The 13,302-nt window shown below is 37.8% G+C and overlaps 1 protein-coding gene across 1 annotated transcript; it reads right to left on the reverse strand.

Moving 5' to 3' along the window:
• Positions 1–1,686: 1,686 nt before the first annotated feature.
• Positions 1,687–6,489, reverse strand: LOC119788482. Its single transcript, XM_038292839.1, has 3 exons — positions 5,899–6,489; positions 4,529–4,959; positions 1,687–1,870 (listed from the first exon to the last, which is right to left on the reverse strand). Exons 1-3 carry the CDS (start codon positions 6,487–6,489, stop codon positions 1,687–1,689), a joined length of 1,206 nt encoding a protein of 401 aa, XP_038148767.1.
• Positions 6,490–13,302: the final 6,813 nt, after the last annotated feature.

Below are 13,302 nucleotides of genomic sequence, written 5' to 3' on the forward strand. Positions count from 1 at the left end.
AAAGAATTAAGAAACTAATTAAGATGGGTTCATGTTTCTAGCAATAATCAACAGAAAAGTAATCAAAGCACATCTTTAAACCAAAATCTAAAACACTCAAAAATCATAAACTTGTTGATTTTCTGCCACACATGGAGCTGTTGGCTTAAATGTGCCATTTTGGATCGGCAGGGCTGGCTTTCTTTCAGCCTCTCTTCCTGCCACTCTTACAATGAGGCCAAAGATGCAACACATGTCAAATAGTCTTATTCTCATCAATAACTCATCAAGTCTATGCTGCAAAACTGTGCTGTTTCCTGAGCTGCAATCAGACACTTGCTAGTCTCTAATTTATGGTGCAGACCATGTCTTGATAGCTTTACAGGTGTGCTACGCTCCATTTTTAAGACAATGAACTGAATGATGATCTGAAAGATATTCATTATTTGGGATACTGTTTTTAATCTATCGTCCTTAACATCTACTTAAAAATTAGGAAACGCTTACAATCTCTTTCCTTATAAAACTATTAAGTTCTAAATATTAAAAAACCATTAAAAATTGCAATTTTATTCTTGGAGGTTATAAAGTGCCAAATAAAAGTTAAGAGCAGAATCCTTTTCTACACTTGTTTTGGTGTTTGTTTGTTTTTGTTTTTGGTCTGAACATGTTTATGTCTTGGGACTTTGCAAAAAGAAAAGTGAGGCCTGCCATGATTTCATGATAGTTAAGGACCTCCCAAATTTTATGTTGATAGGCCGTTGCTATTATTTTGTTAGGTTAGGCTTTGGTGAGAGGGTTTGCTGCTTTTCATGTTTTCTGCATTTGTTAATAAGGAATTACATTGTATTTCACTTTAGTCCCGAAGCTATTCCATAAAGTCAATTCAAGTAATGTTTTGGTAGAGTCACTGAGTTGTATCTCAAGTTTCTAGGTTGTGCATGTAGCAACAGAGAAGAGACACTTGTATTGTGTTGTTGACCTTGAAGGAATCCGTCTTACCAAACATTCATGTCCCTACAATCATTTGGTTTCATCTCTATTCTTGTTTCTGGTATGCTTGTACCTAACAGAGCACTTTGCTCTGAATTTGCAGGTTTAGTTAGGAGATCTTTTGGTTGTCAGGCTCCTCTCCTATTGAACCAAATACCAGTTTTATTTTTTAAGGCAGAAAGCCTCTTTACTTTTAAGGCAAGGCTTAAAATGTTCCTCTTTTTATAAAGCTTATAGTTTGAGTGGTCCGGGTTATTTTCTAATTCTGCAGTATTTGTTTATTCATCCTCAAACTTTTTGCTCTCTCTGTTGCTTCTCATCATAGTACCTCCACCTCTCTGGCTGTGTATCCATCCTAGAGGTGTCATCAACACCTTTGTTTATAGAAGTTGGAGCTTGGCCTGTTTTTCAGTGTAGTCCTGTTTCTCTGACTGTGACTAACTGGATGTGCTCTCTTCATCCTCTGACATAGGAGCTGGCTCAGAGCTTGTCTGCCTGGCTGTGTCAAGATACAGATCAGAAGGACCCAGTATTCAGGCAAGACAGACAGTGGAATTATTCAAAAAGTGTTTATTTACAAACAAATGGATCTGTGGTAAAAGCTGCTAGGATGTCTGAGGCAGGATACTCTGAAAAGAGGAAATACAGGTTTGTGACCACGTAAATTTAACAGAAGAAGATTATGAACGTGAGTCACTAACCTGGTTTACAAGTTCAGTCCACAGCCAGAGAAGGAGGTAGGATCCAGCCAGTGGGCTGCCAACAAGATGCGGTGGGTGTGGCCCAGAGTGTCCCAGATGTTGCAGCCCCAGAGAACATGCAGGAGGCCCAAGGCAGGTCAGGTAAATACTTCAGAACAGGCAGGCTCAGAGGTCCAGGAGTCTGGAGCCAGGTCAGGCTAACATATCAGAACAGGAAAAAGCAGGCTCAGAGGTCTAAGAGTCTGAAGCTAGATCAGGCAAACAGATCAGAACAGGAACAGGCAGGCTCAGAGGTCGGTGAGTCCAAAGACAGTTCAGGCAAACCATTCAGACAGGAACAGCTTCTTTCTGTATGCCTGCTTCTGTCTCCTTGAACCCCAGTAGGCGTTGGCAGATGGCTGATCACACTGAGCCTGGTTCTGCTGGAGGTTTCTTCCTGTTAAAATTGAGTTTTCCTCTCCACTGTTGCTACAAGCATGCTTGGTGTGAGGGCTTGCTTTTGAGTAAATGAGTCAATGCAATCAACTGGTTTTCCTTAGATAGAAAACTTTGAATCAATTTGACTGTATGATCCGGTTGAATTATAAAGTGACTTGCCTTGTCACATGCCTTGTGAACTTGATGCTTTATAAACAAACTGAATTGAATTGTTAATTTCTTGAATTCATTCAATCTAAATATTTATGATTTTTTCAGTTTTTTTTTTTTTTTCAGAGACATTTTCTTCAGTGATGGTTTGAAAGAAGACCATAGAATAATGTAAATGGAGAGAAAACATGTTTTTACAGCACTTAATATGTTGATGAGATGACATCTTACAGGTATGTGAGAATATAATGAACCAACACCTTTTGCAGTAAGTGTGTTGTGTATCTAAATTATGGTAAAAATATTTACTTTAAAGGAAATATTATTTGTCATTCCATTTTTTCTGTATCCTACAGTGCTTTGCTCCAGCACTAAGGGGAAAAAAGATTATCAGAGAAACCAGATAAGCACTTATTTACAACCCTGGAATCTGAGGAGATTTATTAGACCACCATCACTAAAGAGAGCCACAGATCAAAATAAGTGAATAACAGTCAAGACAGCTGTAGCCTTTCTAATGATGGAATGGTTGTGTAATCTCATTTAGGACCAGAATGTGATGCTAAGTGAAATTTTTAAAACAATCTTGCAAACCAGCTATCAAAACAGTTAATAATAAAAAACTGAAAATTATGGAGATAAACACCTGATACAAATAGCTTTCTCAAGGTAATCTTGAACTTCAGTGTAATTTAACACCTCTAAAAGACTTTGTTCTCCTAACTTACAGGATTCTTACTCCTCGCTCATCAGTTTTTACACCAGATCTAAATGTGCAGCATTTGCAGTTACTGACTATGTCAGTAATTGATGGCAAAGGTCATCTGTGAATATGTCAAAACCTCTGGGGACCTTTGCAAAGCGTCTGTGATGCCTTGAGAATAAAAATGAGTTGTTTAATGTCATTCACAGTCATTACCAGGTTACTGATCTCAGCTAAACATTGCTGCAGACTCCTTTTGATTATGAGCAAGTTGTTTTCAGGGAACCTATTTTGGATCATAAGTAACGTCTATTCTATCAGCATTTAATAAACAACATTTTCCAAATGAAGAGTGGGACATAAATAAACAGTGACTGTTTAGTAATTAAAAAAACAAATGTTTCACATTACAAAAGTAAAAACATCATTTGTCTTTAAACTTTTTGGATTAAACTGTAAGGATGCAACAGTAACAAGGAGAGTGCAGGATTTTCACAGAACTACCCAAAGATTTGGGTAGAACTAATTTTAGGATACGTAAGGGAGTTAATGATGACATCTGTGCTTTAGGGTGTCTGGAAGTCTTTCCATCTCTGAAGCATATGCTCTCTCATCACTATCAGAGTGTTCTGCAAAGATATGTTTGTCTGTGAGAAGTTAATATTGGTCCTTTGGTGGTTGCTTTTGCCTTGGACCTATATGCATTTGCAGTGTTGGGCAAGCTACTTGTCCAGTGTAGTGAGCTAAGCTATCAGCTACTCAACAATAAATTAAGCTTCACTACACCAAAGCTACCACCTAAAGAAATATAGCAAGCTAAGTTACACTAATGTGTTAAAAGTAGCTTAACTACATCAGAAGCTACTTAACGTTGCACCAACCTAATATCAATTCAAAATGAGTCTGATACACTGGTTAAAACATTTATTAAAGATTAGCCAATGATATAACAGTGTTAACATTGCTTTATGGTCAGCATAATAAAATGAAAACTGAAATAAATACTAGTGGACAAACTAGTAAACAATCTGTAAACAAGTAAACAACCAAACCCTACAAAAGGCATCTTTAGGGTCTGTCTTTGAAAAAACTTCTTTAGACCTCAAATAAACAAGTGGATTCAAATAACAAATGAAACTGCTTACAAAAAAAACATAACTAACCTTACATTTAACACAATGATTAATAAGCATGGCTCAGAGAGTGATCACTGGAACAATAGTAAATGAACTAAACTGAATGACAATCAAATTTCTGTGAAGTCCAATCAAAGTTTTAGTAAATAAGGAATAGAACAGGGTGGGGCTGGGGGGCTAACGGTGTATGCATCAGCCCTTATTGTTCTTACAAGAGGTGTTTGTTCACACGGCAGAAAAGAAGCTTTTCAAAAGTTGCATCAGAAAGGCGGTTCCTCTTTGGTTTGAAAATGTCTTTCCCTACGCTAAAGAGTCTTTCACAGGCTGCACTTGCTGGGACTCCTGTATTGTACTTAAGAAAGAGTTTTTTCATTAGTGGCAGACTTTGGAATGCATTTACAAGTTTAGTTTCAGATGACTGCAAGTACGTGTCTACTACATTCAGCTCTGTGGCTGATCTCAGTGATGGGAAGTATCCCGTTACCTCATCAACATAATCAGCTAGGTTGTCATCTTCTGTTTGCCTGTGACCTGAAGGCTGGGTTTGAAGCAGGTGTACCTCTACTTTCAGGTCTGACACAACTTGAGCCTTCTTGTCACTCGGGATGTAGGTCAGTCTGAACATCGGATGAGTTGCAGAGGCTCTGAGCAACCTGGTATCTTGAAAAATGTACTCAAATCTTTTCTTAATCCCACTGATGATCGCATCTACCATGGGGTTGCAGTGATGAAGCCGGCACTCCCTCTTCATCTCTTCCATCCTTTCAAGTAGAATTGAGATGGTTGGCACCAACACTCCCGAGAAGCCCATTCGGTCAGACTGTAAGACGTCAAGAGCCTTGGCCAAAGGCGTCATAACCTTGGAAAACAGTCAAAGAAAAATATTAATTCACATAAATCACAAAAAGGTAAATTATTTAAGTAAAAAAATTTAGTTGTTTTTATTATGTTATTATTACCTCCGCCAAGGCGGTCATGTTTTTTACTTAAACATGGGTATTGGGACAAAGAACAGCTGATTTTTGGGGGTGATCCATAACACTGTGTGGAATTTGTGGGTCAGTCACCCATTTTACCTTGGCGGAGGTCTGCGCTCTCCAAGTGCCTTCTTAGTTATTTACTGTATCACTACGGCTGGGTAAAAAAATCGATTTAATCAATTTTGAATTGATTCCTTTACATTTTAGCAAAATCGATGTCTAGGAAATGAGATCGATTGGTTTAATAGTGACGCGTGTGACGTGCAAATTCAAATGAGCAGGAAAGAAGCACTCAAGATGACTTCAAGCCAGACAGCTGCAAATATAGCCAATAGGTCGACTGAAGACATTAACAAATGGGGGCTGAGCAGCAAACACCCTGTAGTTGTTACAGACAACACTGCAAATATGGTTTGTGCAGAGAAGATAATGCAGCTCATGAATGTCTGCTGTGTCACGTCTGCTTGCTCGAGTGAGGCTTCACTTTTTCACTTTTCACAAACAAGTTTGCACTTTTGAGACAGTTTTGTTCACATCTCCAGTTTAAACTGTCCAATTTACAAGTTTGCACTTTGTGTTTAATATGACCGGAAAAAATAAAATATATGAGTATTTTGAAACACAGTTGAACCACTTTCATTATTGTAAAAACAGATCAAATCAAAATTAATTGATTTAGAACTGCATGAATCAAAATCGAATTGATTCAGGACTTTGGCAAAATTACCCAGCCCTATTTATCACTTATAAAATTCAGGCTATTGTGATAGCTTGTTGTCATCATATTCACATACTATTTGCACACTAGGCATATTTACCTTCACGTATTCCTGTATGAATGTGAATTCTGTTGACTTGAATCGTGCCACCTGCAGCTTCTCACAGACTTCATAGAATTCTTGTTCTTTTGTGAGGATACAAGTATTCAAGCGCTCCATGGCATGGTAAGTGGAGTTCCACCTGGTTAAAATGGGCACTATCAGCTGACATCCTAGCTTCTCTTGAATGGTGTCAGAGGCTTGAGTGCTCCTGTGTTGCTTGTTCCAGAGAGCCTGACATTTGGCAAGCGTTGATCTCGATAATCTCTTGAATGTCTCTGACTGGGTCAATGCGTGTTCAATGTCTCTGGTGGCAACAAGATTTAGAGAGTGGCAGGCACAGCGCTGGTGTGGAGGAAGGCTGTAATCTTCCTGTGTTTCCGCCAGGATCTCTGTGAGATTAATGAAGACAGGTTGATCTTCCTCATCCTCATCGTCTTCCTCCTCCTCTTCCTCAGCTCTGTATTCCTGGATGCTTCTCTGAACTTCCGTGAATATACTAAAGGCTTTGATAAAGTTAGAACCGTTATCGGTAGTTGTCAGAGTAAGCTTGTCTTTAATGTTGAATTCTCTGTGAACAGCTTCAAGCATCTCTGCCAAAACATCAAAAGTGTGCCTCCCTACAATTCTACGGCAGGCTAATGCTCCAGAGCGGATGTTCAAGGAGTCCTCATCTATCCAGTGGACACTGACACTGAGGAAGCTCCTATTATTTGATGACCAGGCATCTGTGGTGGTGCACAGGTGACTCTGTTTGGACATTACATCAGCCAAAGCAGTCTTCATGGAAGAGTATTCCTTGTCAAGAAGTCGCCCTAATGTTCGCCTTGGAATCAAATGCCTTGAGGGCAGAATTTCACTAAATAATTGTCTATATTCAGGTCTGTCCACAGTGTGGAGGGGGTGCATTCCTTGAACTATGAAGTTAAGAATCAGCTTATCGAAATGTTCCTGAGATATGATGGGTGTGCCCCCCCTGAAAAAATGTGACACGCTGGGTTGTAAGTCATGGTCTTCATCTTTTCCAGGTGGCGACATCTGGTGACATCTTTTTTTGGCCCGAGCACGCTCCTTGTCCAGCCATTCCATTTTATTTGGATGGACCCTCTAAAGAAGAAATGATTGATTCACAATTATTTTGTGGTCCCAAACCCCCCTCATATGGAGGACCAGCTCTGCCATATTTAAAAATAAATACAGAAATAAATAAATGCTCAATAAATAAATAAGCATGCAATTAATTGCCCCAAAAATACAATAAAGAAATGTAGGTAAAAATTAAATTATACAGTGAAACATAAATGTATATATCCCTTTTAATTAGCTTCTTTATTTATTCGCCTTTGTAATAATTACCTTATTTATTTAATGTTGTTATAATCTTTAACTTTATTTATTAAAATTTTCTTAAGTATTTATTTATGTGCATGATATAATATTTTTGTCTGTTTTATTCTGCCTTTGTATTTTTTCACCCTATTTATTTCTTCAACGCTATTTATTTCTGCCTGTGGTTTTTACATTTCTGCTTTATTATGCAAATCAGGAAGGGCTGTGTCTTAGAGGGTCAACTTCTGCTCATTGGTTGGTTAGCATTTACTGCATCGGTCGAATCTACATAGCATTGAAGAAATAAATAGGGTAAAAAATTAAAAGGAAGAATAAAACAGATAAAATATTACATAAATAAATAAGAATGATTACAAAGGTGAAAAAATAAAGAAGTTAATTAAGTGATATATATACATTTATGTCTCACTGTATAATTTAATTTCTACCTACATATATTTATTTATTGTATTTTTGGGGGCAATTAATTGAATGCTTATTTGATTATTGAGCATTTATTTATATTTGTATTTATTTTTATATATGGCATAGCTGTTCCTCCATATATAAAAATATCTTATCTGTGCAAATAAGCCTTAAAACAGATTCATATAATCATCCTGTCTGGTAAACTAGGCCATGAAAATACAATATCTAAGTTTCACTACTGCTCTCTAATAAGAGTATCTTAGTGGAACTATCTGGAAATTAAAGGCGCTAATAAAGGTAAAGCTGATATATTTTTCTCAGTTTTATTTTTTAAAAATTGACTGTAGTTGACCGTTTTAATGAGTGTTAAGCTATGTAAAACAAATGGCTAGTCTTGGTCACATGAGCTCTCTATGGCCAAGAACCTTGAAAATCACTCACGTTTGAATAACTGAACATTATAAAACAACATGCTAATCGAATTTTACAATTCTAAAAACTGCATAAGCTTTTTTTTTTTACACTTCTGCTTAGCCACTTGGCTAGTCCCTTTCCATCACACACTGCTTGCTGGTTAGCTAGGTAGCTTTCGTTTTACTAATTTATATACAGCATTTGGCTAAAGTGAGTTGGGATGTACATTGATGCTTCATGCTAGACATTTTTACTTGCATACTGCAGTAGGGAAATCAGTGATTCACCTGAATGTGGGTTATCAGGTTGGTGTTCGATGTCCAGGACGTTGACAACAGTTTCGTTTTGGGATTACAAAGCAGACATCTGAACACGTACTTTTTTTCAGAAGTTTCAACAAGTTTCATATATCTGTGAAGGTAAGGCCACGGTGTGGTAGGGACTTTTGGCTGCTCCTCTCGCTCTGCTTCTGTCTCCTCCTCCATCCTGTGTGGGTGTGTGGCTCAGTGTGTTGTTCGGTGAGTTCCACTGCAGTGCGCATGCGCATGTTTCAGTAGATACACACAGAGGAGGCAGAATAGAGGCTCATGCGTGAATGTCCAACGAATAACTCCGATTGTTGTTTCAAAAATAGAAAACCTGGTTTCATTTCTTAGTTATGCCCTGGATTTTGTAGCGTTTGTGGACGCTACGTCACTACTTGATCAAAAAAATAGCGTCACTACAGGAAAATTACTTGATAAATAAAGCAGCGACGCTACGGTCAAGCTACTTCAAAATGTAGTTAAACTAATAGCTTCGCTACATGTAGCGGCGCTACTGCCCATCACTGTGCATTTGTTGTTTCCATGTTAGCCAATGAGCCAATCCAGTTAGGGTCCCTTTCATCTCCTCAAACGTAGCTCATACGGTGGTGCTGGAAAGCTCTCTCCATCCTACAATTCTGGCTCAAGTTGTTTTGAGGGCTCTTCTGACTGCTAAGTCACTCTTCTGAGCTCTGTCAGGGATTCGTACAGCTTTAATGACACTTCCTAGAGTTATGTTACTGGTTCCAGCAGCTTAACTGACACCATCCCGGCTTTTTTGGCTCCTTAGCATGCTCATATGGCACTATGGTCCCAATTCAGGATTTCTCTGCAGATCTCAGCAGTTCCTAAGTTGTTCTTTCGGTCTCATCCAGGTGTTCCTGGCCTTCTGCATCATCCTGAACATTGTTATTTTTGGGTATGTTTTTGTTTCTTATCTTTCCTCTGATTTTTGGATTATTGATTAGTTGTCTTCCTTCATTTGCCCTACCTTCATTTTGTCTCAACTGCTCAACATTTTTTTATGGTTAATTTATCTGGTTCATTTGCCATTCTCCAGCTCTACCAGAGAAAATAAGCTCACTGGTTTCTTTGTTCCCCGTTGGATTTATCCGTAATACAACCTTACTATGCAATGCTGCCCAATTCACTTCCTTTTAACCTCTCAAAATACAAAAATAAACTCCAGAATATTCATAATAAAAATATTCCATGATGAGAGAATCGCCAGATAACATCTGTTGTTTGACATCAGAAAAGTTAGCTGGTCATAGCTAATGCTTAGCATCTAGCTAATAAGACTTAAGCTGCGTTCACTTTTGCTGCTTGGACCAGTATAGTTCTGAAGTGCAGCTGAAGCAGCTTTGCTGCTCTGGCCGCGCGGTGGAAGAGTGGGTCTGACGTGCGTTGGGCAGAGCTTTCCTATCCTTTCTTTGCCCTGCAGCTATATTTGCTGTGTGGGAATAAAGTAGTTTTAATATGTTTTAAGTGGGAAAATCCACCTGAAAACTTAATAACTGCAGTCACTTCATCCAGATTACCATCCTGCCTTCTAATATTATTTCTGTCGGAGCCGCTCAGACCCCCACATACCGGCGGAACGCTGTCAGTAGGAATCCCATCCAACAGCAGCCTCTGGCCCGGTCGCCTCTTCGAGGTTCACGCCTCGGCGGCTGGAAAGCTGTTTTCATGTACGTAAACCAAACTGCAGGCACCAGGATAATAAAAGCAACCATGTTTTGTTGGCAGTTTTCAGCATTTTAAGTTAAGTTAGGCGTTAATAAACTGTTTCAGACGAGTGATCATAGCGCTCTGTATCATCATCAGCAATGTGTCTGTCTACCTGCCAGCTCCCAGATCAGCTTTTCTGATTTGTTGATGTGGCGCGTCGAGCAGTAAAAGTTCAAATTTTCCATCTTGAGCAGCAGCGTGCGTTCCTGCTGCGTTCGCTCTGAATGCAGCATTACTTGCTTAAAAATTTTTCCCGGTGTTTGTTATGTTTCTTTACATCGTCTTCTTATCTACAAGACAAAAGCGTCCTCATCTTTGTATGGCTCAATTTGAGTCAGGTACAGACAGTTGATGAAGTCTCACAAGCACCCCTTGCATTGTCAGCCAATGACATAGAGAGTAGAGCAATATTATGCCTCATAGAGTCCCACTGTTATTGGTTAAGAACACGTGGACTGTTTGGCTTTGTATCCAATAAAATAAGGTTTCAAACAAGGGTAGACATGGCGGGTTGCAGAAAGCAGAGTCATGTTACTTGCGTAAGATTGAAAATACATGGCTGAGACTGGATCATTGTGCACAGTTTGAAGCAGTTTACTAACAACGCTCTGACTTTTTTTTAAGTTTGAACGATGATTTTGTTTTATTACGATCCCTAAGACCGAAAAAGCCCCCAACAAAATAAAGCTCAGAAAGGGCACTAGAGCTTATTTTTGCTTTAAAAACAGCAGTGTCATTTTTTTTCTATAGATGTGTATGTTATTTTAGGTTTATAAATGTTACATTTTGTTATATACGCTGATTCTGAAAAAAGTGAGAGAATACTTGCTTCATAAGTGTTTTGTGACCATAAAAAATGCTTCTGTGTTATTTTTATGGATCAAATAGTTGAGTAAAAGCATTTGTTACAATTGGGCAAGTTTTGGCACAATCTGGCACATTTGGAGAGGTTTGGAGATGCTGGTGACACCAAAACCTCAAAGCCCCACAACTGTGGAACTGTTGTAGCCAGAGGTCTGAAATTTTCTGCATTTGTACTTGACTTGATGTAGAACAAAAGTAATACAACAAGACATGTCAATTCTGTAGCATGTCTTTATTACTGATGTTCAAAAAATACCTATTATTTTCTAGATTAAAAAAACAACTTTGAGTCATCTTTGAACTGATGCAGCTTAGCCTGTGTTTTACTCACACTTCTTTCATTTATATTTTCAGAAACTAGAAGGTGTTAGCTTCCAAATGATGTATCACACATGTAGGCTTACAGTTCCTCAGTTATTGCTCTTCCATTTGGGTATGCAAATAGTTATTAATTATTATGTTACTAATTCTACCTCTTCTAGATCTCCTCCATGGACGTCATTTGTGCCAGGTCTCTTTTCCTTTTGTTAAATCAATAACTGACCCTAATTGATGTGAAGCCTTCAGTGCCCTAGATGTGATCCTAGGTTTTATGTCTCGCCCTGGAGGAGCGGTTGATGTGCTCTCAGAGTAATTTTGGAAGGCCTAAAACTCCTTTGGAGTTTCACCAATGTTCCAAATGTTTTACAATTTGTGAATAACGGCTCTCATTGAGGTTTACTGGAGTCCCAAAGGGTTACAGTGCTGAGAAATATCTTGCCGATCCTTTCCAGGCAATTTAAAGTCAGTTACTGTGGTTTTAATGTGTTCTTGAACTTCTTTAGATTAAGGGATCATGTATTGCGCTTAAAGACTTTTTATTTTACCAGTTTTGTCAGACAGGTTCTATCAAAGCAGATGGCAAGACTTAAGTTATCTAGAATTAGTATCCAGCAACTTTTAGATTCCAATCTCCATTTGAATGAAATGATTTATTGTCAGGCTTTTGCAGATCTAAATAGCATTTTGATTATTTAATTTAGCCATGTGATTCAGGTCTGGTGGTTTAATGGTTCTCAAGGACTGGACTTTTGACACCTCCTGTATTAAAGTGATTTTTTTTTCCTTTTTATTTATTGCACAGATATGGAAGTAATTAGGTCTGGTTTATGAAAATGAAAAATGAATATGGGGTTAAATACATTACAACTGTTTACAAACTGTTGTATTTTTTTATACAGCCAGGTTGATTTGGATATTGTTTTACTGAGAATAAATGAAACCCTTTTTTAAAATCAGATATGTTGTATTTGATAAGGTTGTCTTTGTTATACATCAAAGTTTCTGAGATGATCTAAATCACTCTAATTAGTAAGTAAATCTGACAATAAGGTAAAGTAGTTTACATAAACATTTTTTATTTTAACTTAAAGTAAAATGACTCAATTTTGTATTACTTTTTTTTATTAAAAAAGCTATTTTGGTTCCTTTGCACGTTCATTACTATGCATTGCATTTTTTGTTGATGACGCTGTATTTCAAATTACTTTAATTAAGACCTGTTCTGTTACAAAATTGGATAATCTACAAAAATTGTGTAACAATCCCAATTTTACTGCTACAAGTATAATTTTTATTGTTTTATTTCTAGGCGTTTGGCTACGATATCCGCTATTGATCCCAATTGCTCTCTCTGATAATATCCCTGTTCATGCATTGGTTTTGAAAAATGTTTTTTTTTCTGTGAAACTGACTAATGAACTAAGGTGTAACTGTTTACAATAAAGCAGGTTACTGTTTGTTTTTAGTAATGACAGCGAATCAACCAGACTTGCTAATCGTACATGGATTGCCTTGTGGTGCAACAACAGAGTCTCAGCCCTTCTAATCCCTTAACACAATTATTGCCCTCTGTCTGTGTGTTTAAGCACATCCACAATGACTGTGGTTTCCTACAGATATAAACCAAAACAATTCCACTGCCATTATCCTAAAATGTCTGGTAAGTGCAAGGTAAACATGTGTGTGAGACTAATTGTGCAGGCTGGTCTTGAGGAATATCAATGTTGTGACAACAGATTAAACATACGTCTGAAACCATTGCTGAAACTCTGAGGAGATTAAGAGGGAAATTGAACGTATCCTACATGTATCTCCTGTCTCGCCAAAATGGGAAGGTGCAAAGTGAAAAGAAGCAAGTAGAAGCCAAAATGGAGCAAAAAGGATCATCTTTGTTTTCTTTTTTAATACAGAGCAATGAGGATTAATTATCTTCATTATATGATATTAATGCCTTCTCTTCATTGTTTTTGCAGCATCCTTAATCATTGCGCAGCCATATGGACTTAATAAG

Source organism: Cyprinodon tularosa, unplaced genomic scaffold (genome assembly GCF_016077235.1).
Source record: "Cyprinodon tularosa strain WSP-4 unplaced genomic scaffold, ASM1607723v1 ctg318, whole genome shotgun sequence".
Classification (NCBI taxonomy): Eukaryota; Metazoa; Chordata; class Actinopteri; order Cyprinodontiformes; family Cyprinodontidae; genus Cyprinodon; species Cyprinodon tularosa.

Coding starts and splice junctions, on each gene's coding strand:
- LOC119788482 (XM_038292839.1), bottom strand. CDS start 6,489: ATGCTTGAAGCTGTTCACAGAGAATTCAACATTAAAGACAAGCTTACT. Junction 4,960..5,898: donor TCATACAGGAATACGTGAAG/GTAAATATGCCT, acceptor CTGTTTTCCAAG/GTTATGACGCCTTTGGCCAA. Junction 1,871..4,528: donor GAGCTGAATGTAGTAGACAC/GTACTTGCAGTC, acceptor CTGATATGTTAG/CCTGACCTGGCTCCAGACTC.